This window comes from Coloeus monedula (genome assembly GCF_965178545.1).
Source record: "Coloeus monedula genome assembly, chromosome: 8".
NCBI classification, from domain to species: domain Eukaryota; kingdom Metazoa; phylum Chordata; class Aves; order Passeriformes; family Corvidae; genus Coloeus; species Coloeus monedula.
The window spans coordinates 5010535-5036476 of NC_138788.1; the positions used below are offsets into that span (position 1 = coordinate 5010535).

General features: G+C 39.0%; 2 protein-coding genes across 2 annotated transcripts in view; one reads left to right on the plus strand and one right to left on the minus strand.

Annotated features, from left to right (window-relative positions):
* CTNNA3 (catenin alpha 3) overlaps window positions 1-25942 on the plus strand; it is a gene marked incomplete at its 3' end in the record, with an annotated part of 425372 nt that overhangs the window by 90033 nt on the left and 309397 nt on the right. The window lies entirely within an intron of this gene.
* The window catches only part of LRRTM3 (leucine rich repeat transmembrane neuronal 3), a gene marked incomplete at both ends in the record, with an annotated part of 75403 nt that continues 64156 nt past the window's right edge, over window positions 14696-25942 (minus strand). Inside the window, one exon of the mRNA XM_082285683.1 lies at window positions 14696-14905. Coding sequence (XP_082141809.1) covers window positions 14696-14905 — 210 coding nt within the window. The remainder of the gene's footprint in view (window positions 14906-25942) is intronic.

Consider the following 25942-nt stretch of genomic DNA (forward strand, 5'->3'; position numbering starts at 1 on the left):
GTGTTGTGCTTTCTCTGTTTCCATGGAAGATTCTGCTTTTGATAAACTGGCAAAATTTAATAGAAGAAAGATTCCTCTGGAGAATCTCCAGCTGTATTCTTGATTTCTGATGTTGTGCTTCAATTCTTGCTCTGTTTTCCAGTTAGTCTATAGCATTGTCAACACCATTTTAAATGTCTCATGGAATTATAAGCACAATGTGAGCCCTCTTTTTCTCATTCCATGTCTGGGCGAAATGTGATGTTTGGCAAAGGTCAGATATTAAAATTACTTGCTTGGCACTTATCTAGATGCAGATCTATTAAAGTACTGTTGCAGACCTAAATAGCTATTACAACTTAAGTAAAATAGGGAGGCTGAAAAAATGACCAGGAGGAGTGGGTTTAGATTTTTGTTTTGACTGCTAATTAAGGATGAAAGTTTTAATTTTTTTTGTCCTCTAGCTTATTCTTGTAGAGAAGAGTCTGTGTGTATCTGTGATACAGATCTATAGGCCAGCCTGTAAATCTGGCATCATCCATTGCTGGCAAACAGCTGGAATAGGACGCTGTCCTCATACTCCCTGTGGCTGAGGAAGTAAATGAGGTGGAGTAAATGAGCAGGGTCCTGGGATTGCTCTGTAACATGGTGCTGCTGTGGGAGTCCTGGGGAACCACTGCTGTCTCGCTGGGAATGCCGTGCCTTCCCCTCAGGCCTGTGGGGCCTGGCTGCTGCAGAGACACGGATTTTTTTAGATGGTTTCTAGGCCAGAATGTCTCTTTGCTCCTTTGCCCAAATAACAGACGTTCTCTGGCAAAAACTATGCAGCAAGGCACAGTCTGATCAACACCAAAGGCTTCTTTACTCAGAAGAAAGAAGTAACCTGCAAATTTAATAGTGGAGAAAAGGGTTGGAAATCTGAGCAGGGGAAGTAATTTAGAAGGGAATAATAGGAGGGAAAGTAAAGACTTTTTTAAGTGGGGGACAGGAACTCAAAAATACTTTCCTACCTGCTTCAGGCATCATGTAAATACGTGGGAAAAATTAATGCAGTCAATAAGGCAAAGTGAGTATATGCCAGGAAGAGTTCAGGATTATTTAAGAAAGGAGTTTGTGAACCATTGGCCTTGATTGTAAAAATCTGTGAGGAATGAGTGTTTCCAGGTAACAGAAAAGCTACATTTATCTTAACAGATAAATTCCTTTATCTAGGGAATTTATAGGTCAGTCCCTCTAACTTGGATAACTGTGAAAAAGCTGCAGGAAATCCTTATATATTCATTTCCTAAAACTGCTCAGGATAAGAAGGTGGTGCTGAGCCTCAAGCATGTATTTTCAAAATACATTCTGTCAAATACATGTAGTTCTTTGAGAGAATAGCTGGCTAGGGATTAAAAGGGAAGTTGTAAACTGATGTAATGTTGTACACAGCATTGCACACTGAGAGGATGTTTTCATAAGCAAACTAGAGATGCACAGTAATTGTATGATGAGGGGAAATACAGGTCACTGAAAAACTGAATTGGTATTTAATCTATTGCAGGTCAGTTTGGGATAGCTTAATGAAGTGTGATTCTGCAAGGGCTGGCCTGGGACCCACGTGTATGGTGCATTTTCATTAGTAATAAATGAAATAAAAGTAAATAAATGGCTTTGGGAATGAAGAGTGGAAATAATTGAGAGCTTGAATGATGCTACCCTGGTGCAACTTCAAAAGATTTTATAGGTCAATAAAAACATTACCTTCCCCTGCCCCTTTATTTTTGTTTTTGTTTTTTTTTTTTAGTTTGGAGAAACAATCTGAAATCTGCAGACCTAAATAATAAGTGCAATTACCCTTGGGAAGAAGTTCACTGTATACATAAAAATGGAGGATTTGTGGCTTAGCAGTGGTACTGCTCTATAGCTCCCAATGCCATACGAAAATTAGGGATGAAATGAACTGTCAGTAAGCCTTAGCTCAGTAGGAAATTTTGGGCATCACAGCTTAAGAATAACAAGGGTTGATAAGAGGAACAAAATGAAGCAGGGATTTTATAACTTATGAAAAGTAGGAAGCAGCTGACTTAGCTGAGTCTCTGTAACTTAGGAAGAGGTGGAGAAGAGGAACATGCTGATATTTTCAGATATGGAAGAGGTTTTTATAAGGTTTATGCTGTTAAGTTATTCTCCATATCTGTTCAGAGAAAGACAAATGTAATGGGCAAAATGCAAAATCCGTGCAGTGTTGGGTAAAAAAACCCCAACCGTGTAGATGGGTAAGCACTGGAGCTGTTCCCTTGGGAGGCCATAGAGAGTTGGTCATGCACACATTTGAGACTGGTGGGCTGCCCAGTGTCTGCCTGGGAGCTCTAGGAACATGTGGGCTGTTTCAGAGTGCTCAGGGTGCACAAAGTGACCATGAGCTCCCTCCTAGCCACACTGATTATTGGTTTACAGTTTTATTGAAGTAATATTCTCAGTCTTCATACTTCATTTTGCTACTACAAATTGCTTTTTTCCATGGATTAGTGTAGGTTTGTAACAGTGAATGCTTTCTGTATGCAGTGATCAAAACTAGACTGAAATTTGGGGGGGCTTTTAGACTTCCAGGCCATCTACAGATGATAATCTGTCCCTTCTACAATTTTGTGTTCAAGCATCTGGGGAAGGCTGGTTAATAAAAGAAACTATTAATAGTTATAGGCATACTAGGAGTTTATTTCTTCATGAGCTATTTGCATGAAAGTAGTACATTTAACAGTGATTCAGCTTATCATACCAGCAGGAATTTTTGTATCCTGACAAATTCATAACTCCATTAGAAAGATTTATCTAAATTTAATATTTTAGAGTCTACCTAACAATTTTGCATCCTATAATCTGTTCATAAACTGGAACTTAAGTACAAGAAATAGAAAATAGGAATTTTTCTGTACAAGATTAAAACTTTAGCAACCAAATTGCATTTGTGTAATATAATATGTGAGCTGTTCCCGCATACTAACATTTTTTTCTGAAGAGAATGGATATGGATTGTAAAAGCAACCCAGCCAACCAACCAATCTCTCTGTAATTTGGTTGTATGGTGGAAATCCCCAGTAATTTCCTAGTGTTAACATAAAATCAGGTGAAAGCTGCCTGGAGTGTGTTGTGGCCAGGGGATGCCTGGGAGGCAGGAGGCTGCTGTGTCCATAGCGAGTAGGCCTCGCCTGAAACTTGAAGGGAGGAAATTTTCCCAGGGTTCTAGAGGAGGATCTCCAGGACTCATGCAAACCTGGGTGCTGCTGCAAGGTGCTGGATGAGGAAGCAAGGAAAGAGTAACCTACTCATGTCAGGATAGAGATTGTGGGGGGGGATGACAGTCACTGGAGTTACTTGGCCATGTTAGTTTTTTTTCTCAGAGGGTTGACAATATTCCATAATCTCCCTGTTCTAATAATCAGAAGGCTCCAGTAAACCCAACTTCAGAGATGGAGGATGCCTCTGCTCCAGACAACTGAAAGGAAAAGCTGGTCCTGTGCTACCCCAGGATGATGTCACGCTGTGCCTCTTCCCAAGCACAGAAATGTGTGTTGGCAGGGATGGGTTTTTGTGTGACGGCAGTGCTCTGCTCCTCAGGAACTTCTGCCAAACAGCAGGAAGAGTTCTTGTAGGAGAGCTGTTCACAAAAGTGTGTCTGCAAAAAAACAGCACCAGGAAAACTGAGCAGGGCACGGTGTTGAAGCTGTGCCTCCTGAGAGGTCCTTTGGTAGTCATGGGTGGATGTTTCACTGACTGGAATACAAGAACAACCTAGAATACGTCTTTGTAAATAGAAGGCACAAGACAGCTTTGCAGCTCTTCCAGAATTTTTACTGGTGCTTTAGGTACAAAATGATGGATTTATTCTGGAATAGATGGTAGTTTGTTTGCCTGATCTAGATGAAGCTTTTTTTCCATCCCCCCTACGACCAGGTTTGGTGGTTATAAAGGAAGAATGACTTCATTATGTGTTGAACTGACTTTTTCACAATAGACTTGAGAATCTAAAAGCATACTATCAAATGTCACTCTTTTATATGATGTATTTCACAGTTTAAAACACAATTTTTTTCCAGAGTTGAAATTAGAATTGTTGACATTAAGGAAATGAAAATGATTGATGGAGTGGTTTTACTTGACCAGCTGCTAATGATTTCTCACTCAATATCTCGTTAGCTTGTGCTGAAGTCATGCATACGGTAACCTAGAAAATAGCCCGAAGTTCCTGAAACTATAAGGAAGAAAAGTATAAGTTATTTTGGTGCTTTTGATCTATGAACTGTGATATAAAATGTGACTTTTGATGTTCTGGGATGGTGTGATTGATAGCATAATTTTTGTTATTAAATTGTTTACTCTTTACTGAATGTTACAGTGTATTATATTTTGGCTCAGAGGCAGAGAGAAAGGTCACTTAATTTCCTTGTTGGCCACTGTAGCCCTTGCTCGAGTGGAGCTTTTTGGGGAGAAAGGGAGAAGGCATTTTCATTGGGAACAGCTGAACATGCTCATCTGAGAGAAACTTCTGGAGCTTCCGAAGATGGTGACTGTGAAGAAAGAGGAGACTATACCTGTGGCTCCTGAGGGAGTTTCATAAAGTTACAGCATCTCAAAAGCCCTGCTGAGAATTCTTAGCCTGAGAACAGGTTTGTAGGAAGGGAAGGGTCCATGATGAGCAAGAGAGGGGTTGGCGGACCAACACTTTGATTTTCAGTTTCTTTTGTCCATCAGGGCAGCTGTGTCACTCTCTCAGAACTGTGTGGCGGTAAAACATAGCTGTAATTCAGTGGCTTTTTGATTGTCTCAAGAAGAGGGTGGAGAAGGCTGTGGTCAAGAGGGGGGCAGTCCCTGGGAGGCTCCCAATAGCCACCTGTCAGTGACATAAAATTTAAATTCCTAAATCACTATATGGATGAGTTGCTTTCTTCAGTGTGAGAAGGAAGGAGTAACCCTCTAATTGAATACTCTTGGAGTATAGGAAATACCTTGAAAAGCTGTAGGTGAGTGTTTAGTTGTGAGATCAGCCAGTGTGATGTGGCTATTGCCTGTGTCCAGCTGTGCTACATAAAGCTCTCATTCTTATCTCCAGTGCTGACTCCTAATTATCTTCTGTACGAGTGCAAAAATCCCACTATGAAAATATCAAATCCTCTAAAGCCAATGGTGGAACTGCAGCTGGCTTTAATGGAGCCAGAGCATCATTGTATTTCAAGGAGTTAAGCTCAGCTCTGGGGGTCTTACTATTTTTTTAAAGAGTGTGGTCTGTACTGAATATTTTATGCTGTTCTTCCTTGGTTTTGCCTATGTTGCCTGGCAGTCTGATTTATTTTAGTGTCTTACAAACTTTATTTGAAATATATGCTCAATATTTTTGTTAAAATACAGTCCTGGTTATATCTCCCCATTTTTTCTTTCTTTGAATGGTGCTGTGGTTTTGATGTTTCTGCTGACATTCATGATGCAAAATGGAAGAACTTCTGCAAAGCAGAAAGAAGAAATTATGGTTTGACCTAGTGTTGAAGCTGAGCAAATTAGCAAAAAAAAAAAACCTGTTGATAACCAGTGAGAAATCATCCCATTTTCCTCATGCATTTTTTACAAGTATTTTGTGGCAGCTGAAATTTCTGACCAGGACTAGACTCTGTCTCTTTTGCCTCAGACTGCATGTAATTATTCAGAGTATGCCATTTCTCCTTGTAGGAAGACTTACTCCCCACAGGCAGATGTAATCTATCATCTTTTCCTTCAACAATTCCCCTTTTCCCTCTACCCCAAAAGATATCAGAAAAGATTTATAATATTTTGCGGCCCATAAAAACTGCTTCATTATCCCTAAATCAAATATATCTGATTGCAAAGCTCTTACTTTTATAAAAATTTTGGGAGCAGAATATTTTATGGGGTTTGATGTGCTTTTACTGAAGGCAAAAAATGCATTTTTTAAACCTAATTTTTTGCAAGTTATTGCTGCAAAGTAAAAGCCCTTTTAGACAGAAGGAGGATAATGGCTCTATCTTGAGATGTCCGAAGAGAAGGAAGTATTCAAGCTGAAGTGATAACATCAATTCAGCTGGTGCTGTGTGTCTCTATTGTCACTGTCCTGTCCCTCTAATGTAACAAACACCTTATTTTACAGCCATGGCAGGTGAGGTGGGCAGCTCCTTGAATGGAGATGTTGTCTGTTCACTCCCCTGCCCCAGGGGGATTCCATTTGTTTTCAGACCAGTCACAAGGAAGGAGCAGCTGGATTTGTGCCCTCCCGTTTTCATTCCTTCCTGTTGCCTTCCTTTTCTTGATCCATTACCATGATGAGCAGTTACAGCTTCGTCAAGTCTTTAATCACTGAATCATTGGGATCTTCCTTTTCCGTAGGCTTCTCTATGGTTTCCCCTCCTTTCTTTCTCCATTTTACACATCTATCCCTTCTCCTGTTTAGATAGAATGAATTTACTTTCCTTGTTGGGTGTTTTTCCTAAAGAAGTTTTTCAGTGAAATGCTGTTTTATTTTTGGACAGCTTTAATGGAGATAGTGGCTTTGGGTGAGAAATAACTGTAAGGTTCCCAAGGGTTGTTGTGGGGCGTTCCCCCATTTCCTACAAAGCAGCTCCTGCTATTTCAGCTTAGTTAACCCTTGATGCTGCAATATCTGTGAAAAAGATTTTATATTTATAATGCTTCCTTATTTTTTAAATTATTTCCCAATGTTACCTTTATTAACTGATAGTCCTGAAAACTGTGATGTTAATGGAAAAATACACCACTAAAGCAGAGCAGAGCTCTGCTCTTGATGGGCAGCATTGTATGTCTTTATTGCCCCATCCAACTGAATTAATATTAATTAATATGAGCAATACTTTGGTGTCTTTGCATATATTATTGTTTATTTATTAATAATTCTGCCTTTGATTTACTTTTCCACTTCCCTTGGTTTCTCTGAAGTCTTCTTAGGTGAAACAGGCCATTAGCAATGTTATTTTTAATATAAAAGCACTTAATTGAGGGTCTAATATATATTTATTCATTATCTTTATTTGCCTCCCTGAGCAGTTTTGCAGATCTGTGTCTGTCTTTTTTTTTTTTTTGTGGTCAGTTACTTCTTTTAGTTCATGTGTGTAAGGCCAGCTTTTTTATCCCTGTTACTGATTTACATTCAGATACTATCCTACTGATTACTGACATGTACAGGAGATATTTGGTACTAAAGAAAATGGAAATGGTTTTCAGTTTGGGAAAGGCAGATCCCATTCTCAAGGGGTTTGCCTGTGTATATCCAGTCCAGACTTAAATTTAATCCTTCTCATCTTCTGTTTTGTGTTGTGCCTTGTTAGCCTGTACCTTCTTTTAAAAACCAGCCTTAAATATCTTCTCTTCGAGATCCATATAAATTTCGAAAATATATATTTTTTTTGGTCCTGCAGCATAACTTAGGTGCATCTATGATATTTATAGCCCCTTCCTTTACATCCTCTCTCAGGAGTAATGCTGACTTATTTCTGCATTTAAATCTTCACGTTTTAGCTAGCAATGGGAGTGCTTTTTTGGGTAACTATAGTATTTCTGTGGAATTAACAATGCCTCCGCATAAATTCCCCTCCTCCCTCCTTATTTTGTAAAAGAAAACCTTACACACAAACTCTTAAAACAGGCCATTAGTGCTTATTTCTGGGAAGCAAAAATGATTCTTTTTTTTTTCGAAGAGTAATTTTGGTTTTTAGTAGGCATATGTTTGGTTTATACTTGGATATTATAGGGAGGAATCTTAGAATGCAAATTAGCAATATAAATGATCTGAAATCGATTCTTTATTTTGGTGGGTATTTTAATTTCTTTGCTAAAGTAAAGGTAGAGTCTCAAAATTCCTGAGGCAAAATGCAGGTAGGGAAGAAAGGAGTGAACGAGTGCCAAGGCTTGTGAATGTGGGAGAGGAGGCTGGCAGCACTTCACATTTGAACCATGAGATTGATTCTGCAATGCAGAACACAGGCAGATCTTTCTGCCTGCTTGGGATCAGGTATCTTCAGTGAGATTGTTCATAGATTCAAGGAGTTATTCAGAGAAATAAAGAAATGGAAGACAGCTTCAGGAAGAAGGTAGCATTGAAGTGACTAATTAAGCCAGACAGGATTACAAAGCAAATTTTATCAATAATGTTTATTCCCACTCAGGTTCACTAATTCCATTCCATTGATGTAGATACTGTGTTCCCCAGTGACTGGAGAGTTTTTTAAGAAGTTACAGAAGCACCTATACTGTTGTTTTTGCTTTGAGATGGTGAGGGCATCATGTTCATCCCTTCCAGAAACTTCTAAAGTTTCTATTATAATCACTTGATGAAAGTGGAATTAGGGCAGTTCATACTGCCATCTGTTAACCCTATGTCTTAAAGGCTTTAGGGTGCAAAGAGATTATAAAAACCCCAAAACTTAATCACCTTTTGTAGTGGTGGAATAAAAAAAAAAAAGGTTGATTTTTATTAGCATATTCTAGCATTATTATATTTATGAATCTGTATTTGCAAGAGCTAGTGAAGAAGAAAAGGAGTCAGACAAGCTTCAGCATGTGCTTGGTAGGCAGCAAAGCTGCTCAGCTCTGGAGGTGGATACCTGAGAGGCATTTCCCTCCAGGATCTCAGTCTGAATAGCTCTGTCTCACTGCTGGCAGTCTCAATTGTGACAGCTAGATTTTGGAGAAAGAGCTGACTTGCAGAAGGCAAAGAGAGCTATGAACTGTCTAGTAATGCTGAAGCAGAAGAAAAAAATAAATCTTGTTCGTGAATCCTTTTTGCATATTCAGATACACCACTGATAGCTGTATTTTTTCCTTTCCTGGCAATGAGAATAAGGCTTTTGGGCAGTTATGGCTGGGTTAATTGTGCAAGTTTACAGGTTCTTTAAAAATAAAGTTGCTAACAGCAAGACATAAAGGGGAGGTGTGTCATTATTACTAGAAAAATAAATCACTTTCATTTTTTCTTTTGAAAGCATAAATTACAACAAACTATTCAATATGAATCGTTCAGTTAATGGCTTTCCATGCCTCATTTATGACATGCTCTTGTGTAAAACTACTGAAATTATTGAGGTGCACAGTGCTGCAGGGACACATCATTTTCTTTTAATGAGTATTCTCAGCACTATTTGATGAGGTTTTGTTCTCTAAGAAACACAGAATTAGTGTATAATAATAATGTTTAAATTATTGGGCTTTGAAATATGTTTCACTGAAGCACTCACTTTATGATTAGATTGCAGATAGAACTATTGCTGACATGCATCCACCTTAAAAGTCTGTTTCTTGGGGAATACAGAGTGGGAAGTACTCTCAATGAAAGCTGGAAAAAACATACTCTTGTATAAGTGCACACTTGGAATTCTTCTGGTGTTTATTAGGAGACCATCCATCCTGTTCATGTCAGTTGACCTAAGGCAATTAATAAGGCAATCATCACACATCGCTGTTAATCCAAAGAAATTCTGTACTAATGCAGCACTGATTAGTGCTCATTTCTATATTATTACTGTTACATGTGGCACATCTGTCCTGGTTGGCTTTGAGTGTCCCCTGTGAGGAAAGTATGGGAGCTTTAATGTCCGAGGGCTGGGGGTGATGAGCTGTGTGCCACTGGCTCATTTGCTGTTCCACAGCGGGCGTTCCTTTGTGGTTCCCCATCTAAAGAGGCAGCTCTCAGAGGGAGTTATGTACATACCAAATTGATGGTGGTCAAGTAGAATAGAAACTCCATGCCATGTGGGATGTTCACACTTGTACACGCTGCACTTCAGCTTACATAAAAATTATTGGAAAAGTTCTAGTGGCAAAATGGTAATTTCTTGGGGGCTCATTAAAATAACATTAATCATGAACTCTGATTATGTTCACCTTAATTTATTCTGAAACTTCATAAATTTAGAAATTAATCAGATTCTATAATTAGGTAGAACAATAAAATGGAATTTTGCCTTGTTATTTTATAATAGAGCTATTAATTCATTCAAATGTTACAATTTTTTTGAGGAATTTAAGGAAAAACTGCTTTTAAGTACAGATCATATGGTCAAACTTGTACCTATTAGAACTTCAAATGTATCTTTCTGTGTTGAAAAATGCTTGAGTGTTTTTTGTAGTACTTCTGACAAGCAGGTTTATTGTTCGTTTACTGTTGTGGTGGACTTGAGAAACCTGGGAAAAAGCGTTTCTCCTTTCTGGTTAGTTGAATCTCGATTATAAGATACAGACCCCCTCTCCCCCCCCCCCCCCCCCCCCCCGCCAGAGAAATCTTAGGGTTTCAGATGAAGTCTGCACTCTAGGTGACTGACTGAGTGGATGTTATTCATGCTCCCTGGAAGCTGGCAGTGTGTCATTATTAATTACATGATAGTTGTAGTTCTGTGTTGAGAATAGAAACCATTCACTGCTACCAGAACAAAGAGGAGAGGCAGCTTTTCCTGTCAAAGTAGATGTCCTTGCTGCAGCACTTGTGAATGTTACCAATTGCTGTGGCTTCAGAGAAGCTGTGTGCACGTTCAGAAGGGGACCAATAAGAGGCCATGTTTGGCTCAGGAAATCCCTGACCTACAAAGAGTTGGGATCTGTGGAGGCTTTCCAGGGAAATATGGCTGTGTGCTTGCCCCAGTCGAGTTCTTCCTTGGGTTTCATGTCTCAGCTGCTGTGAAGGACAGATTATCAAGGTTGGGTGTACCTTTGATGTGACCAAGTAAAACCATTATTGTATTCAGCGTTTACTACTAAGATTTGCCTTTAGGAAGCCCAGGCCCTGAGACCTGTGCAAAACTCCGGAGCAGAAAGACCTCTCCCTCAAGAGAGGAGGATCAGGCTACAGGACGTGAGTTAAGCTGTACCTTTTCACCTGTTCAACAGACCATTTTTGCTAGCCCCGCTGGGAACTGAATACAGCTGCTTGTAGGTGACACTGTACATGATCATGTAATTAATTACATTCACCATCTTTGAGGATCTTCATTGCCAGTGAAGCAATATCCAGAATTTATTACAGTTCCACTGACACTGGAATCATGGCTTATTTCTCAGGTCATGGTGATGCCCTTGCACTTTTATTTTGGTTTTTTACCCTTCATGTAATGGTTTTTGCACAATATCTGTTCTCATGTCCAGTCTGAGGATTGGAAACAAGAGATAAAGCATGCCTTGAGAGAGAAGGAGAGAAATTGAGGGACTCTGAGTAGAGCAAGTCTAGTACATAGCTTCTGAGGCTTGTATTTTCTGTTTGTTGTGTGTTGCGAGAAGAAGTCTGATATTTGCAATGCATGTCTGAACACTGTGTATATTTTAGGGGTTTTTATGTTAGTGGTAGCTCTCAGATTCCTTGAGAATAGTTCGTACTGCAAATTTTCATAACTTTTTAATTGAAGCAGTCATTTGCTTTCTTGTATAGAAGGTGTTTGTTATTTTTTTATTTACTGCCTTGAGATATAAGCAGGAATTTGTTAAATTAGTCATTAATCTTTCTATACACCACCTTCTCTAGACAGGACTTCCAGTCAGATACTTGGGCTTGCTTTGCTGGCAGCTGTTTCAACCCTGTGCATTACTGTACAAGCATGATCCACTGGTGGATGGTGGGAATTGTTGCTTGGAGCTAGATTCGTTTTTAAAATTGTCTGGGGTTTTTTGTTGCTGGAGGTTATATTCTCTCTCAGTTTGTATTTTTCAAGAGTAATGACTTCCCCCAGCTTTTTCTTGGTAAAAAGATCTGCCAGGGTATGGTGGTGTCCCTTAACTGTGTGACAGAGATGGCTACTTCCACTTGTGCTGTAGGGATCTATTGGAAAGGGAAATGATACATGGAAGTGACCCGCTCTTAATAAATATTTGAACCCATAGACTCCTTTCTTCTTGCTAACTTAGCTACAAGGCTGGGGCTTTATTAGGAATACTGTTTTGTTTTATCCATGGAATGAAAGCATTTACTGTGGCTGTGCAGCCAGAATCAGAACTCAGCTGGCAGCAAGCTGTTGGAAAGCAGGTGTACACAGGCTAATATAATTAGGAGTGAGTGTTTTTTTGGGTTAGCCTAACCTAGGTTTTTTTCATGATGCGGATTTTTTAGGGAAGGTAACTGCCTGCCATCTAGCTTTCTTGAAGACATCCATCTTATTGAGAATAGCAAATTTTGGGCTGATTGTAGTCCATTGAAAAAAATGGTATCCACTTAATATTTACAGAAAGCCATATCTTAACAGTCTGGGATGGGGGTGAGCATGCACCCCCTGCTGCTCTGGGCCCTGGGATGTTGGATCCGTCTTGCAGAGCACTGGAGTGGCCTGCTGGGGTTACAGAGAGCCTGGCCTTTCAGATGCCTGGGAGGTGACTGTGAGAGCATGAGGAATCTGTGAGGTGCTAATTCTGTGACTCTGCTTCTACCGTTTGTCCTGTGGTATGTGGGTCTGGAACGTGGGAGTCTTTGATTCATGATTGAAGAAAAGGGGAAATGTTGGGGTGTATGTGAATATTTACCCATCTGTGCCTCTTTAAGCAGATATATCAAAAACATGTTGTGTCTCTTAGCATAAAATTTTTTTTTCTCATGTTCCTTAGTCTAAACTCACTGGTGTCCAACACTGGGAATGCTCATGGCATAGTTCTCCATAGATAGGAAATAAATGGAACCTTTGAACATCTGGGCATTTTGAGTAGCTCCACTAGTGCCAGGACCTTGTTTACACACCATAAATATTTGAGGGCAGTGGGTTGCAGTACAGAATAGGAAGGAAAGAGCAAGAACAATTGAAATGACTTTTTGGGAGGGTGGTATTTGCTCCTTCCAGCTCAGGCTTGCTCCAATAGCCAGAATACCAAGACATTAAACCTCAAAAACAGCTGTGGAGTGATTCAGGTAACTTCTTCCAGCAGCCCAAAAGTCACTGGGCTCCAGAGTGACTCCTGCATGTTTGCTTGCAGTGGGTAATTAGCAAAATGTGTTTCCTAAACCATCTGTAGGAAAATTCCAGCACTGTGGAAGGTGACCACAAATTCAAGAATTCATGTAGTGAAGAAATCCAGAACTGAAGCCTGCAGGTTTAAGAGGCATCTTAAAAAGACAATGTTTTGAAGAGGAAATAATTTATGCAAAATATGTTACAAAATCTAAGTGTTAAATAAATAAGCAATACAATGTATTCTGTTTTGACACTTTGTTTCCACTTAACAGGTACGGAATGCAGATTAATTTGTTACTAAGTTTGAAGCTATTTTTCATTCTATTCACTTCCTTTTGTACAAACAGTTGCCCTGTAATTTTAAATTTCAGTCTTCTGCTTTGAAGCTACATGAAAATATGGTGGGATAAAGATCCAGAAAAATAGATTTGTGGTTATATAATTTCTCTTTATTATAAAAAAGTTGCTTTGCCATATGAAACTTTTTTTTTCTCCTATATTTTGGAAGGCTCATGTTCCCATTTTGTTTTTCACCGAGTCAGCGTGATATAATGTCTTTCTAATTTCTGTAATCTTTTATGATTACAACATGAGGGTAGTGGTATAAAAAGTCACTCTCATACAGTATTGAGAAGTCTTGAAGATTTAAAACCAAAGAATGGGATATAAGAATGCTTCAATCCAGATATTAAATGATAGACAAATAAGCAATGTAGTAATTATTAAAGACTTAATACTACATTAATATTTTTTTTATTTAAAGGTTTTGGTTTTTTTTCTTTGTTTGCTTTTTCATAATGTTAAAGGACTATAAACTTTTACCATTTTTTCCATATTACTACATTTTTCTGCAAATAGATGTTTCTTTTGAGTAATATTTTATATTGTAGGAGTATTATAAGGGCTTGTTTCTGTTGCCGCTTCTGTCAGCAGCTTCCTGTGACAGAAGTAGGTTTTGGACCCCTTTGTCTTTTAGCAGAAATACAAATGCCTGATTTGGCAGACGCTCACAGCAGATTTTGTAGCTGCCTGTTGAAGCCTCCTGTCTGTATTGTCTTGCAGAGCAGTGAGACTTAATAAAATATAATCAGCCTTGACTAACAGCTGCATAAACAAACTGCTTTGTTAAAAATCAGGCTGTATTTCAAGGCAACAGGTAAGTTTGAGGAGAATTCAAATTTTTTTTTTTTTAATTTTTAATTTCTAGGAAAACTTGGCTATATATTTCAAGAATTTCTTAGAAGATTGAATAGTTAAACCCTCCCTCTGGAATCAGTAGATAAAATTCTACACATTAAACACAGTAAAAATGGTGCATATTCTGCAAAGGACAGAATTTTAGATTAAAGTTGTTTGGGCACAAAAGCAGTAACAAAATGATCCCTACAAAACAGAGTAACTTAATAACACAAGAAATAAATTTTGTTAATTTGAAGCTTTAGAAACTGAAGCTTGTAAAGTAAGATGTAATTAAATTATGGTACTGTACATACCAGTTGTTCTTGGTAATTGAAACTTTACAATATGAAAAATACATTACATCTGTACAGTTTATACAGGTAGGTAGGATGAGTTTTGAAAAAGATTCACTTCAAGGGTCATACTCTGAAGTCAAAAAAATACTGCACAACTGAACTAATTACAAATTGTAGACTCGAAACAATTAATCTTTGTGATTTGCTTTTAATTTGAACAGGGATCCTAGAATCCATAGAATTGTCTTCTCACTTGTGTCCATAGTGTTACATAGAATTTGGTTGCAGCCTCTGCTACAGGAAACCCCCGCCAGCACCCCCCTAAGCCAGCTGCTGGCTGTGCTCCTTGATCCGTGCCGCTGTTGTGATTGTGCTCAGGTCCAGCTCGGGCTCCAGGTGTGTGTCCACTGCCTCCTCCTGGGCGCTGGAGTCGTAGGGTTTGTGAGCCAGCAGCTCGTGGTGCACTCCACAGTAGCTCAGCGTGGGCTGGTCATAGGCCAGAAATGTCGACACGTTCATGGACAATGGGATCTGGGGCAAAAACAGAGGCCAAAAGCAGCCAGTTACCAAAAGACACAACCAAATGGTACTTGCCTGAATTGGATGTTGAAAAACCAGACTGTCTGCTCTCTCTGTCCCTCTACCCACTCCTCTCCACCCAAACCCTGGTCCTCACCAGGATGTTTTAAACCTGACCTCTGCCACCTTTGACTTGAGACCCAGGGCTATGTACATGCTTCAATGTGTTTGTGAAGATTAAGACATGCTTGAAGTTATTTTTAGAATGTAATTAGCCTTGGCTGTAATCACTCTGTCAGGAAATATTTCAAAAGAAATGTAAATGCTTTTTTCAAGTTCAAGTGTCTTGAATGTGTCAGTGAGTGTGATGCCTTTGGTCTGCTTGGAAATAGAAGTGAGAGGGTGCTTCTCACTACTACTGGAGTGTTTGGGGAAGGAGACCTTAACCCTCCTGGCATTGTAACTAAACAGGGAGCATCCCTATTTTTCTCCTCCTTTGCAGCGTTCTTTCCTGTTTTCATTCCTAGTGGTATGTCTCAATAAATTTCTGGTTATGAAGAACCTCCTGTTCTTTGAAATTAAAAAAATCAAATAATATCCCAGCAATTGTAATGGTTAGTTCTCATCTCTGATAGCACTTCTGGAGTAAAACCCACTGCACTGTTTAATTCCTAGTGATATGTGAGCTTCATATTGTTTGGAGTTCAGGTTCAGATGAACATCAGAAAGCCCCAGCTTATCTTAGATTTACAGTTCAGAAGCCTTAAAATTGCAGTTTCTATTCAAGGAAGCATCTGTTCTGCAGGCTGAATTTCATTGCTTAGTATTAAATTTCTGTGCAGTGAGGGGGAAGTTCCAGCAACCCTCTGTCTTCTCAGGAAGTTTAAAACCCTAGACTGACTTGACGTAGAAAGTGTAGCTAAAAGTTCGTATTTACAAAACTGTATGGAAAACCAGAATTTTTTAAAACGTAATTCTGTTCAGTCCTGAAAAGAATGTAGTCCAGTGTTTGGTATGTTGAATTTTTTTGTACTTCTTTTTTGATCATCAGTGGCAGCTGAAAAGTTACCACAGATTAAAAAGAAAGCTTCCCCTTCCCCTCCCCCCCTCCCCCCCTCCCCCCCTCCCCCCCTTGAAAAATAGAGGCAGATAATTTGGTTCTGGTTTCTCTGTTGCAATTACAGGGATCTGCAGGAAATGGGTTATTTTCTCCAGCCTGCAGAAGTGTATTTACTTCTAAACAGATGTGAACTGGCTGGGGAGGGGAACACTTGTAGCTCCAGATGAGTATCTCAGCAGTCAGCAAAGATGGGAAAGGGTCTTGCAAAGGCCTTAGAGCATTTATTAAGCTCTGGTGGTGTGCCTGTGTTCTTATCTGATTGCTTGACCTTGGCTGTGCTTTCATAAAACACAGAAGTGCATTTTTTTCTGAATGCATTGTATTTTGAATCAGAGGCAATGTTTTCAGCCTAAGGATTTTGGTATTTTGTTAAATTTCATGGACATGGAGTGTTGGAACCTCTTGGGGGGATTTCAGGAGTCAGCCACAGAATCCTGAGAATGAAAACTTGGAAAATAAAGGCATAAGAGAACAGCCACAGATTTGGAGTGGCTTGAGAATGTTATGATGGGAAATTACGATAGGGCAATGGAATATTATCCATGAAAATTACAGAACTAGAGCTGAAAAACAGATGATCATGAAAAGGAGGGATGAAAATAAGTAAACCACACTGAAACAAATGAGCTGAAGGATGGAAGTGATGGAGCTATGATGTGTCATTCTGAAAACGTACAGATTTGCAGTGTCGTGACAATGTCACATATGGCATAGGCATGGGAATGCGATAGATCAGCACATGGTCAACACGTGAGAATTTCATCTGTTTCATATACAAATTTTGCTGTTGTCTTCAATTAACAAAAGGAGCAAGCCCTTGCAGTACATACTAGGGAACTATACAGCTTTTATGGAAGTGAATCAATGCTTTATTTGTGATCATGGGAAGATTCCTGGTATTTCAAATGAACCTCAAAACAAACCTGATACTTTACAATCCATCAGTTTTTCTCTGTGACTTTTTTTTTCTTATGGAGTCTTAGGACAGGGCTATTTTGTGCTTCCATCTACATCTGCCTCTGTACCCCTGCATTTAAGTTCTCTCTATGAGTTAGGCAGGTCTTGCATGTAACAAGTCCCTGAATTCCCCTCTAGAATGCCCTAGAGGGAAATTGTGAGGGAAACTGTGTAATAGGCAGTTATGAAAAGAAAATACCTATCTGATTATTATCTTGTCCCTTTTCCTTCATTGTCTGCTTCTTTAAGCACTTATTTACTTAAAACTGGTGTGCTGTGAAACAAGGGAGATATTTAAACTCAAACTTCTGTTAAAGGAATAGGTAAATCTGTGACAGCCTATTTATGATGGTTATGGATTTAGAGTTCAGATCCTTCTGGCTCCCCTAGCAAGAAGTAATTCAGCTATGGGGGTAAAGTCACCAGAAGTTACCTTTTGTTGTAACTTGCATACACAGTGAGGAGGCCACACTGTAAGGCAGCGAGTGCCTTGGACTGAATTATTGTCCCTTGAAAGTGCTGAAAAAGATGGCTGCAGAAACCTCTAGTCACTTTTAAAGAGCTCAGTTTTCCTTTAAACTTCTCAGTTCTTAGGTGGTTGTTCTTTCATGTTTACATATTTCAACCTTTCCAAGTCCAAATTCTGCAGGCCTGGTAAAGGGCAATGGGTTGTTGGATCAGCTGCTGAGAACTTTGGCATGAAATGTCACAAGGACAGGTATCAACTCAGCCAGTTTTCCTTGACAGTGGCACGGAGGAGTTGAATGCAAAGGGAAAGATGTTTTCAGTCTTTTTCCTGCTTCTCTCAAACTCATTTTCTACTAATTCAGGCTGTAATAAAAAACCTACCAAAAGTGTAAGCAGCAAGAATAGCTTTCACTGAACAGCAAAATTGTTCTTCACACAAATGTTAATGTCCTCTTGGTGAGGGAGACTTGTGTTTTCTATTCAAAGGGCATACCTGCCCAGATTTGTGAAATTTCAATACTCAGGAACTCTTGCTTTTATTCTGCTACACAGTTGTGGAATGTTTCATGTTCCCTGCTTGGCTTTGGCAATTTTTCTATTCTAACATGTTCCTCTCTGGTTAACTTGGGCTCCCACATTGTGAGAAATAACACAGCTGAATCCAAACAGAAGTTTTGTGCCTAGCTGTCACTGCTGTGTCAGACTAAAATGCACATTCCTGTCAGAGAAAGACCAGGATGAGGAAGCAAAGGGCAGGTGAGAAACCTGAAGTCCTTTTAAGTCTTTTTAAACCATTTCTTGAGTCACTCTCAATGGGAGGACCCACTGTGTCCTCGGCACTTTAAACAAAATAACCCCTCATTGAAGTAGCTGCTGTTCCTAGACTTCAGTTGTTTCAGTGGCTGAATGCCCTAGGCTTACATTGACACTAAAACAGGAAAATCTTTACTAAGTGCGTGATTAGAATTATGGTCCATCTGTAAGAGTAATCTTATCTGTTCAGTGTTCAGCATGAATTTTTAGTAATTTATGATGCAGCACATTCCCTAGGAAAGGAGGGTGGTGTTAAAAAATAAAAATCACCTTGAAAAGGTGATCGAACTTCTTGAAAAGGCCAGAACTTCTGAAGCTTTGCTTTGAATGTTGGACACCTGAACAGTAAACTGATGTTTTCTGAGGGTTGGAAAAGAGTACAGAGAGCATTCAACCACTGATGGGTTCCAAGGGAAAACCAGGCTTTTTTTTTTTTAATTATGTCAGTGTAGATTTGATATGTTAAAGTAGAAGGAATTGACAAAATTTTTTCAGCAATTTGCATATACTAATTTTGATAGTCACCTTTACCAGGTTTTTAAAATGACACAGGGAACAGCTGCTAACAGCTGCTAAGCCCTTTCTTCTTAATTTTAAGAAGATGGTAAGAGGAGAAAGCAGAAAGAAAAGGTTTTGTATTTCACTAATTCAGTTCACTTGGGTTCAGGCTAAGACATAATGAGCTGTGGTTTCCTAGTTGCTGGACATTTTGTCTTGCATGTTGTTAATTTTCCTAAAATTTGAACAGGGTGATATTTACTTAAGATCTTTCCTTCCTGCAAAGAATGTGACATTTGTAAGATGAGAACAACTTGTGTCTTGATTAGCTCTAATTGCTTGCTTGACTCTGAAAGGAGTATGTATTACATTTTTTCAGTTAGACACTTAGGCTTGCTAATAATGTTAGAAAAATGAACAAGTTATAAATACTCTTCTGCCTGACAAAGTAAATATCTTCTCTGCTTGCCTTTTTTTTTTTTTTTAATTTGTCTGTGTGGATTCCTTTGGTTGTGTGGATTTTTATTTGTTGGTTGGTTTGGTTTTGTTTTGTGTTTAGCTTAACCTACAATTTTGGATTTTTGTTTCTTGTTAATAGTAGTCCTTCAAGTTCTACTGTAGTAAAGTGAATTAAAGTAGTAGGTATGAGAGTGTGTGACTAAATAAAAATTAATCCATCCAGTTATTTGAAATATGCTTCATAATATTTAATAGAGATGTGTACATTATCCTAAAGCAGCTCTAAAATGTTATTACAATTAGATCTGTATCTAACTGAGCACTAACCTTTTTAGGCTTCTCATTTGTTTTTAATTTGTATGCAAAACTTGATGTTTATTAGATAGGCTCTGAAGGCGTAATTACTGAGGTATCATTTAAAAACAGCAGTGCTGAACTTTGTAGGACTAAAAGCAAATCAACACAGATAAAGCTTTACTTTAGATACTGGAAAATTATGGAGTCAAATCAAAGTATTGCCTAGCTAGAGTTTGTTGCATATAGAAACAGGGAGCTATCTCTTGTCTTAGTTAGGTTTGTTGCAGCTTGGAGAACCTGACCTTCATCCTGTACCTTAATTAAAATTCTCTATTTAGCAATCAATAAATTATCTTAAAATATGAGGGAAGTGCATGAATAAAAGCATTAAAAAAGACACCTTTGAAAAGCAAATAATGTGTTTGTAGAGGTGTCTCAGAGGATGTGTTTGTATGCCACACATATGTAGGTAATGTGTGTATACTGTACATGTGCACTTGGTAAGTCATGTGGACAAGCCCTGGAAGAGGTCACTGCACCCCCTTCCCTTCTCCTCTGAAAGTTCTAGAATGCTAAGAAGAAAACCAATGAAATTAATTGGATTTGCAGTATAGATTTGTTTCACTTTTAGGGGAGGTCTGTTTCCCTTAAATTGAAACCTCTTGTATCATGCAGTAGAAGAAACAATGAATTAAAGTTCTTCTAAACTTGTCCAGGCCAGGCTTAGTTGAACGTCAGGGTGCCTTGATCAGTTAAAGAGCCGGGGGCTGGTTGTGCAGCAAGTCTTCCACAAACCCAAGGGCAGACATTGTGTTTTGGAGAGCTCTGTGGAGAGCAAGGTCTGTGCATGGTAATCCAGGAGTATTCCTCATAATGAGCAAAACCCACTGAACACTGGCCAGGTGCAATATCTAATCAGTTGTGAGACCAACTGCAGTTATCTTTACTGATTTTAATTAATTGTTCCTGTTTTGGTTGATAGTTGACCTTTTTGGACCGTCAGTAGGCTCTAAATAGAATTTTTTGTTTTCCTCAGGGGATGGATTCTCATACCTTGGGTAGGCTTCTGTAGAGTGCGATTAATATGATCTTATTTTCTTCTCTAATTATTTTAATGTAACAGGCAATTTTCATATCCCCTAAGTACTGTAACAGGCAATCTCATTACTTTTCATCAGGCTTGTTTACAGAGAAATAAAACAGCAGCAGAATAAACAACACTGAATGAACCAGAAGTTGAAGTATTACCTATTCTGAGTATTCAGAACCGCAACCCAAACTCCACAGATCATGAGTTTGCCTTAAGAAAAGGAAGGTATTTTTATGGATACAATCTTTAGCTGGTTCTTTACTTTTCAGTGTGTGAGCAGTTGGGCAATTTTATATAGTTTGTGTATCTAACTGTGAAGGCTAAGTTCTAAACTTAGTGGAAGCTGAAGTTATTAAAACTCCAGTAAGAGGGGGTTTAGAAAATACCAGGGAACTTGATAATCAGATGATATTGACATTTTCCTTTTTATGCTTTGCCCTTTCTCTCTCTTGTCTTCCAAATCTTAACCTTTCTTACTTGCTTTGTTTTATAGTTTTCCCTCTGTCTTTAAGAGGAAGCATCCTTATTATTAACCATATTAATACTTTGTGTAACCTCTCCATCTTCCAGTTATACTGTTGTTGGCTGCCATTAGTCTATTATCTCATTCACCTTTACTTTTCCTTGCATTCTACGCTCTCTCTTGGGCCTCTTTTCACTGAGACACCCTAATGCTCTCTTCCCTTAAGTGCTATAGCCCAAAATAGGCTTTTTTGACTCCAGGAGAAGATACAGGATAGTCTGGTGGCACTGACACAAACAGTGAAACCACACTCTGTGGTTCTAAATTTTGAGTATTAGTTGTCAGCCCTTGATATTTAAGCAGTCCTGCTGCTGCATGGACTGTGACTGTGGTTCCACGGTGTCCAAAGGCTGATCAGCCAAGTGCTGCGCGCAGCTGTGGCTTGCCGAAGGGAATGAGCTGATGACAGGTGCATGTAGAGGTTGGATAAAGTGGACTTCCCTGAGATATCATAAGCCAGGGCCACAAGATTTATAGCTCTGAAGGGAAGAGGACTTGTACTATGTGTGAGAGCAAGGAGGTGGCCTTATTTACACTGCTAGCTTGATTTTTCCCAAAATATAGTGCGTAGAAACTGAGTTGAATACAAACTATGTATTTCATTTGAATTCTTTGTTACAAATAGCTTGAGAATAAAATGGGGTACCAATTAAAAAACCCACAAAAACCAACCAAAAGCTGATGTTTTCAATGTTTTTCTCCTGATATTTCTGGAGGACAAATTTTCTTGTCACGTCTGTAGCTGACAGAATCCTGTCCATAGTGCCCTGGTAATAAACCATGACACTCTCTCAGCAGAGGTGCTGGCAAAGCCCTTCCTGCAGATGCAGCCATGCTTAATTTTATTAGCTTGGTGTGTGTCAGGCAGGATGTTCTTCAGCTGCTGCAGGGGGCCTGCAGGCACATTGTTCTGCTGCTATTACAGCACTCCCAGCTGACTGCCAAGGAATTTGGGCACTCAGTGGTCAGTGATACAGTTTCAGGGATATTCCCATGTAATCTCAAGTCCCAGAGCGTCAGGAAGTGTGTAAGAAGGGTTTAAAAACACAAACAACGGTCCTCCATACCTCACTTCCCCTTCTCTGGTGCCTCTGTGTACTGCTGCATTTTGTGGTGCTGTGCTGAGCCAAAGCATACCTCGAGGTGTCTGGTGTGTGCAGATCATTTGAAGGCATAGCATCAAAGTGCCTCTTTGGGCATAGGAAACAACTCATGAAGAATGAGGATGTTAATCATGGGGTTTTGATTTCAATCCCAGGTGTGTTGCAATAGAAATTCCTCTTACATTTCAAACAATTTGTTTCCACGGAGTGCTGTCGTTTTGCGCACAGTGTTCTCAAACAAATTATTTTAAAATCTAACATTCACAGCCTGCATCAGCTTAAAATATGAGTAATATTATTCCAGAGACTAATCCAGACATACCTGTCAGAGATGGAAAGCTTATACTGAGACTGCCTTAATCCACTTGCTGATTTTTATGGTCTCGAAGTCCCTTGAAGTACCTGACTCAAATCCAGATGTGCCCCACATGCTGGGTTTTGCATGTAAATCTTTAAATTATTTGAAGGACACAGACAGACTCCCTTGGGATTTAATAATTTGCTAAAACTAAAATGGTTTGTTTTTTGCAGGAAGTGTTTTGTATTTGAAGTGTATTTTGCACTGTATAATGCTGCTGTTCGCATTGAAAATGCAATACATGCTGCACAGAATTCCAGGTTTTCTTCTCCCATCCTTCCTTCCTTTGTTCTGTGAGGTGGGTTTGTATTGCTCAAGGAGGAGTGGATGATAATATATCTATTCAAAGAATAATTAAAATAGGCAAAAGACCAATTCTCCATATAGCTACCATTGCACTTTAGTTGAATAACTTAGCATATTGGTATTTTCAAATTGTTGGAACAAGAGCATTTTTATACATCTTAAAAAACCCTTTGAATGATGCCAGAATGCTACTGCAGTTTTGGCAGAGGCTCTTCTGGAATCAAGTCCTCATTCTTTGTTAGGGATAGGAAAACTGACATGTTCACCCAGAGAGGAGAGACTTCCTAATGAATATTGGGAGAAACAACTCAAAACAAAGAAGAATTTAAACCAAAAATTTCTAACTGAAAATTAAAACAATTAATTGAGAAGAATATATCTAAAAGAAAAGTGAAATTTACTTTTAATGTTTAACTCAAATACTGCTTTATCAGACTCGTTTCTTGGACTTTACCATGAAACCATTTCATGTGTGTTTGTTTTGTTTATTTCTGCAGAATGGTGTAATTTCATAAAACTCTTCTGAGTGAAGCATTTCCGATTACATTACTGAATAGGCTCTGTGTAATTATTTAAGTAAATTAAAGAAAGATGTTTGTTAAAAATTGAATGATATTACAACAGAAGACTAATACCAGATGCAGCTTGAAAAGCAAGAGCAGGGTGTAATATAATTTATAAATTTCATGGATGGGGGGCATGGGATATATTGATCATTCACTTCTTAATAACCTTTATTGAGAAATGAATACCTGTGTGTACCTGGCTGATAAAAAATTGTTATTTTCTGATGTGACAGAAGTAATAATAGATTGCTTCTTTTCCTTAACCATCACATCCTGTACATATATTGTTTGATATTTATGCTAATGAAAAAAAATTTCTTTATTAACTTATTTCCCTCTTTGATTGTCCATCATATGGTATTTTATCACTGTGTAATTCTAGAGGGAAAAAGCTGTTACATTCCCAAGCAGTATACAGGTGTAGGCTAGATTATTTTTATTTCTAAGATGTATTAATATTTGCACTTGTTGAAATACTTCTGTCATGCATATCAGTTGCACTGCTGCTATGACATCTGTGTGGCACTCAGGCTGGATGTTTGTATATTGAACTGTCCAAAACGAAACAATTCTTGAATTTAGGACTACAAATTTTTCAGGGCAGGAAAGCATTACTTGGCCAAGTTAGTATTAACTCCTTGAAAATCCAGGCCAAACATTCCAAATATGAAGTGACAGGTTGTTGATAGCCGGGCTATCCTTTTCACTCTTAAATGCTACACTAATTAGTTACTTTGGCAGAGTTTCAGGAAAATTACAGTAAACAAGGGGGCATAGGCAATACACCGTGTCAGAGTTGGAGGTGTGCAGGCAAGGGACCAAAGCCGAGCAGAGCAGTTTGAAAAAAAATCCTGGAATGGTGGTTGTAAACCTTTTTGGTTCGTTAAAGATGACCTGAATTTCTGGTTTGATGGTTTCTTGCTCTGGGACCGGGTTTCAGAGGTTCAGGTGTCTGTGCTCAGGCCGGTGTGGTGCGAGGCTGCGGGCCCTGTGCACAGCTGCCTCCTGCACGGCCCTCGTGGCACCAGGGCTGGGACAGCACTAGCGGAAGAGGAGCCTCTCTGTCTCTCTGGGCTGTCCTAACTCCTTGTGGCCTTTTTGGCAAGGGGATCTTAAAGCCCCATCCTCCTCACCACTTGGTGCCAGTGGTATTCCTTTCAGATTTGTACAGGTAACGTGCATTTCCCCAATAAAGAAATCCTCAAGCAGTGAGGGAAATGCAAACTGGTTGGGACATTTCTTTGGAGCCAGCCAGTTACACCCAGTCACTTTGATCTTTGCTAGTACCCAGTCGTGCAAATACATTTATTTTCTTGCTTTAACTGTGGAGAGAGCAATCGATAGCCCTTGCTGCATGGCTATTTTGGGTCAGCATGTTCCCTCCAGGTCCAAATGGGGTCATGTTGCAGTGGGATAAAAGAAGCTGCCTGTAGTATTTTTGCTACTGTGAGTAGGCAGGGAAGGGTTCTCTTCATGCAGCCTGAGATGTTAAACAGTGTTAAACCCCCCATGTCTAGCAAGAGCCCACAGGACTTCAGGGAACACACGAAATGGGTGTGAAACAGCACAGCCAGTGCTTCTAGCAGGTCTGGTCTGGAGGAAAACAATACAGTCTGAATACCTCTGAAACAAATGACAATAGTACAGAAAATGTAATAAATACATTTGGTTTATATAATTCTATAGGGAAATGTCCACAGAATTTATAAGAGAGGATGTGTTTCTGTTCAGGGGGCTTACTTTCTCTTTGAACAAGTGAGGGAATGCTGTGGAAAGCAGGACAAACTTGGAGGGCTCAAGAGCCAGGCCCAGCTGGCCTGTGCAAGGAAAAGAGAAATGCAGGTGCACTGGATGTTCCTCGGTGTGCTTGGCCTCAGTTGGTATTTCCTGCCTGCAGGTGCAAGATGGGGAAAACTTTGCTGGTAATAAAGGATTTCCCTCTCTGAGAAAGGTAAGATTATGTGTGAGCCACCCATCTTAATGAATCTGTGCATGTTAAAGATAATAGTGGTGTTTGCAAAACAAGGAGAATTTTACACTCTGAGGCCTCATGCTCCACCTTCACTAGCTCTGAGTAGATCCTGATGATGGAACATGAACTTCCACTTAGATGGAAATTCAAGAATCTGAGAGATGCTGGCTTGAATTAGAATGAAAAAAACAATAAAGGACTTCGGACATTTTTGACAGCACTGGAGTATTTTCATTTTGAATTAGAATATTTGGTTCCAACTGTTTTTTGTTGCATGCTGTCTTAGTAATTAAACCTTCAACAACACGGATTATCAAAATTGATTTTTGAAATGTTGATTAAAGCTGTAAAATGGCAATAGTGTATTAAAATCATAATGAGAACATTGTAGTCTAATCCAAATGTTCCAGAGATTTTAGTGCAATACTGTGTATGTATTTTTCTTTTTCTTTTTTAAATGAATTTCATTAATTGCAATTTTCTGTTGAAAAAAATCCACCTATGTGTTTTTGACCAATT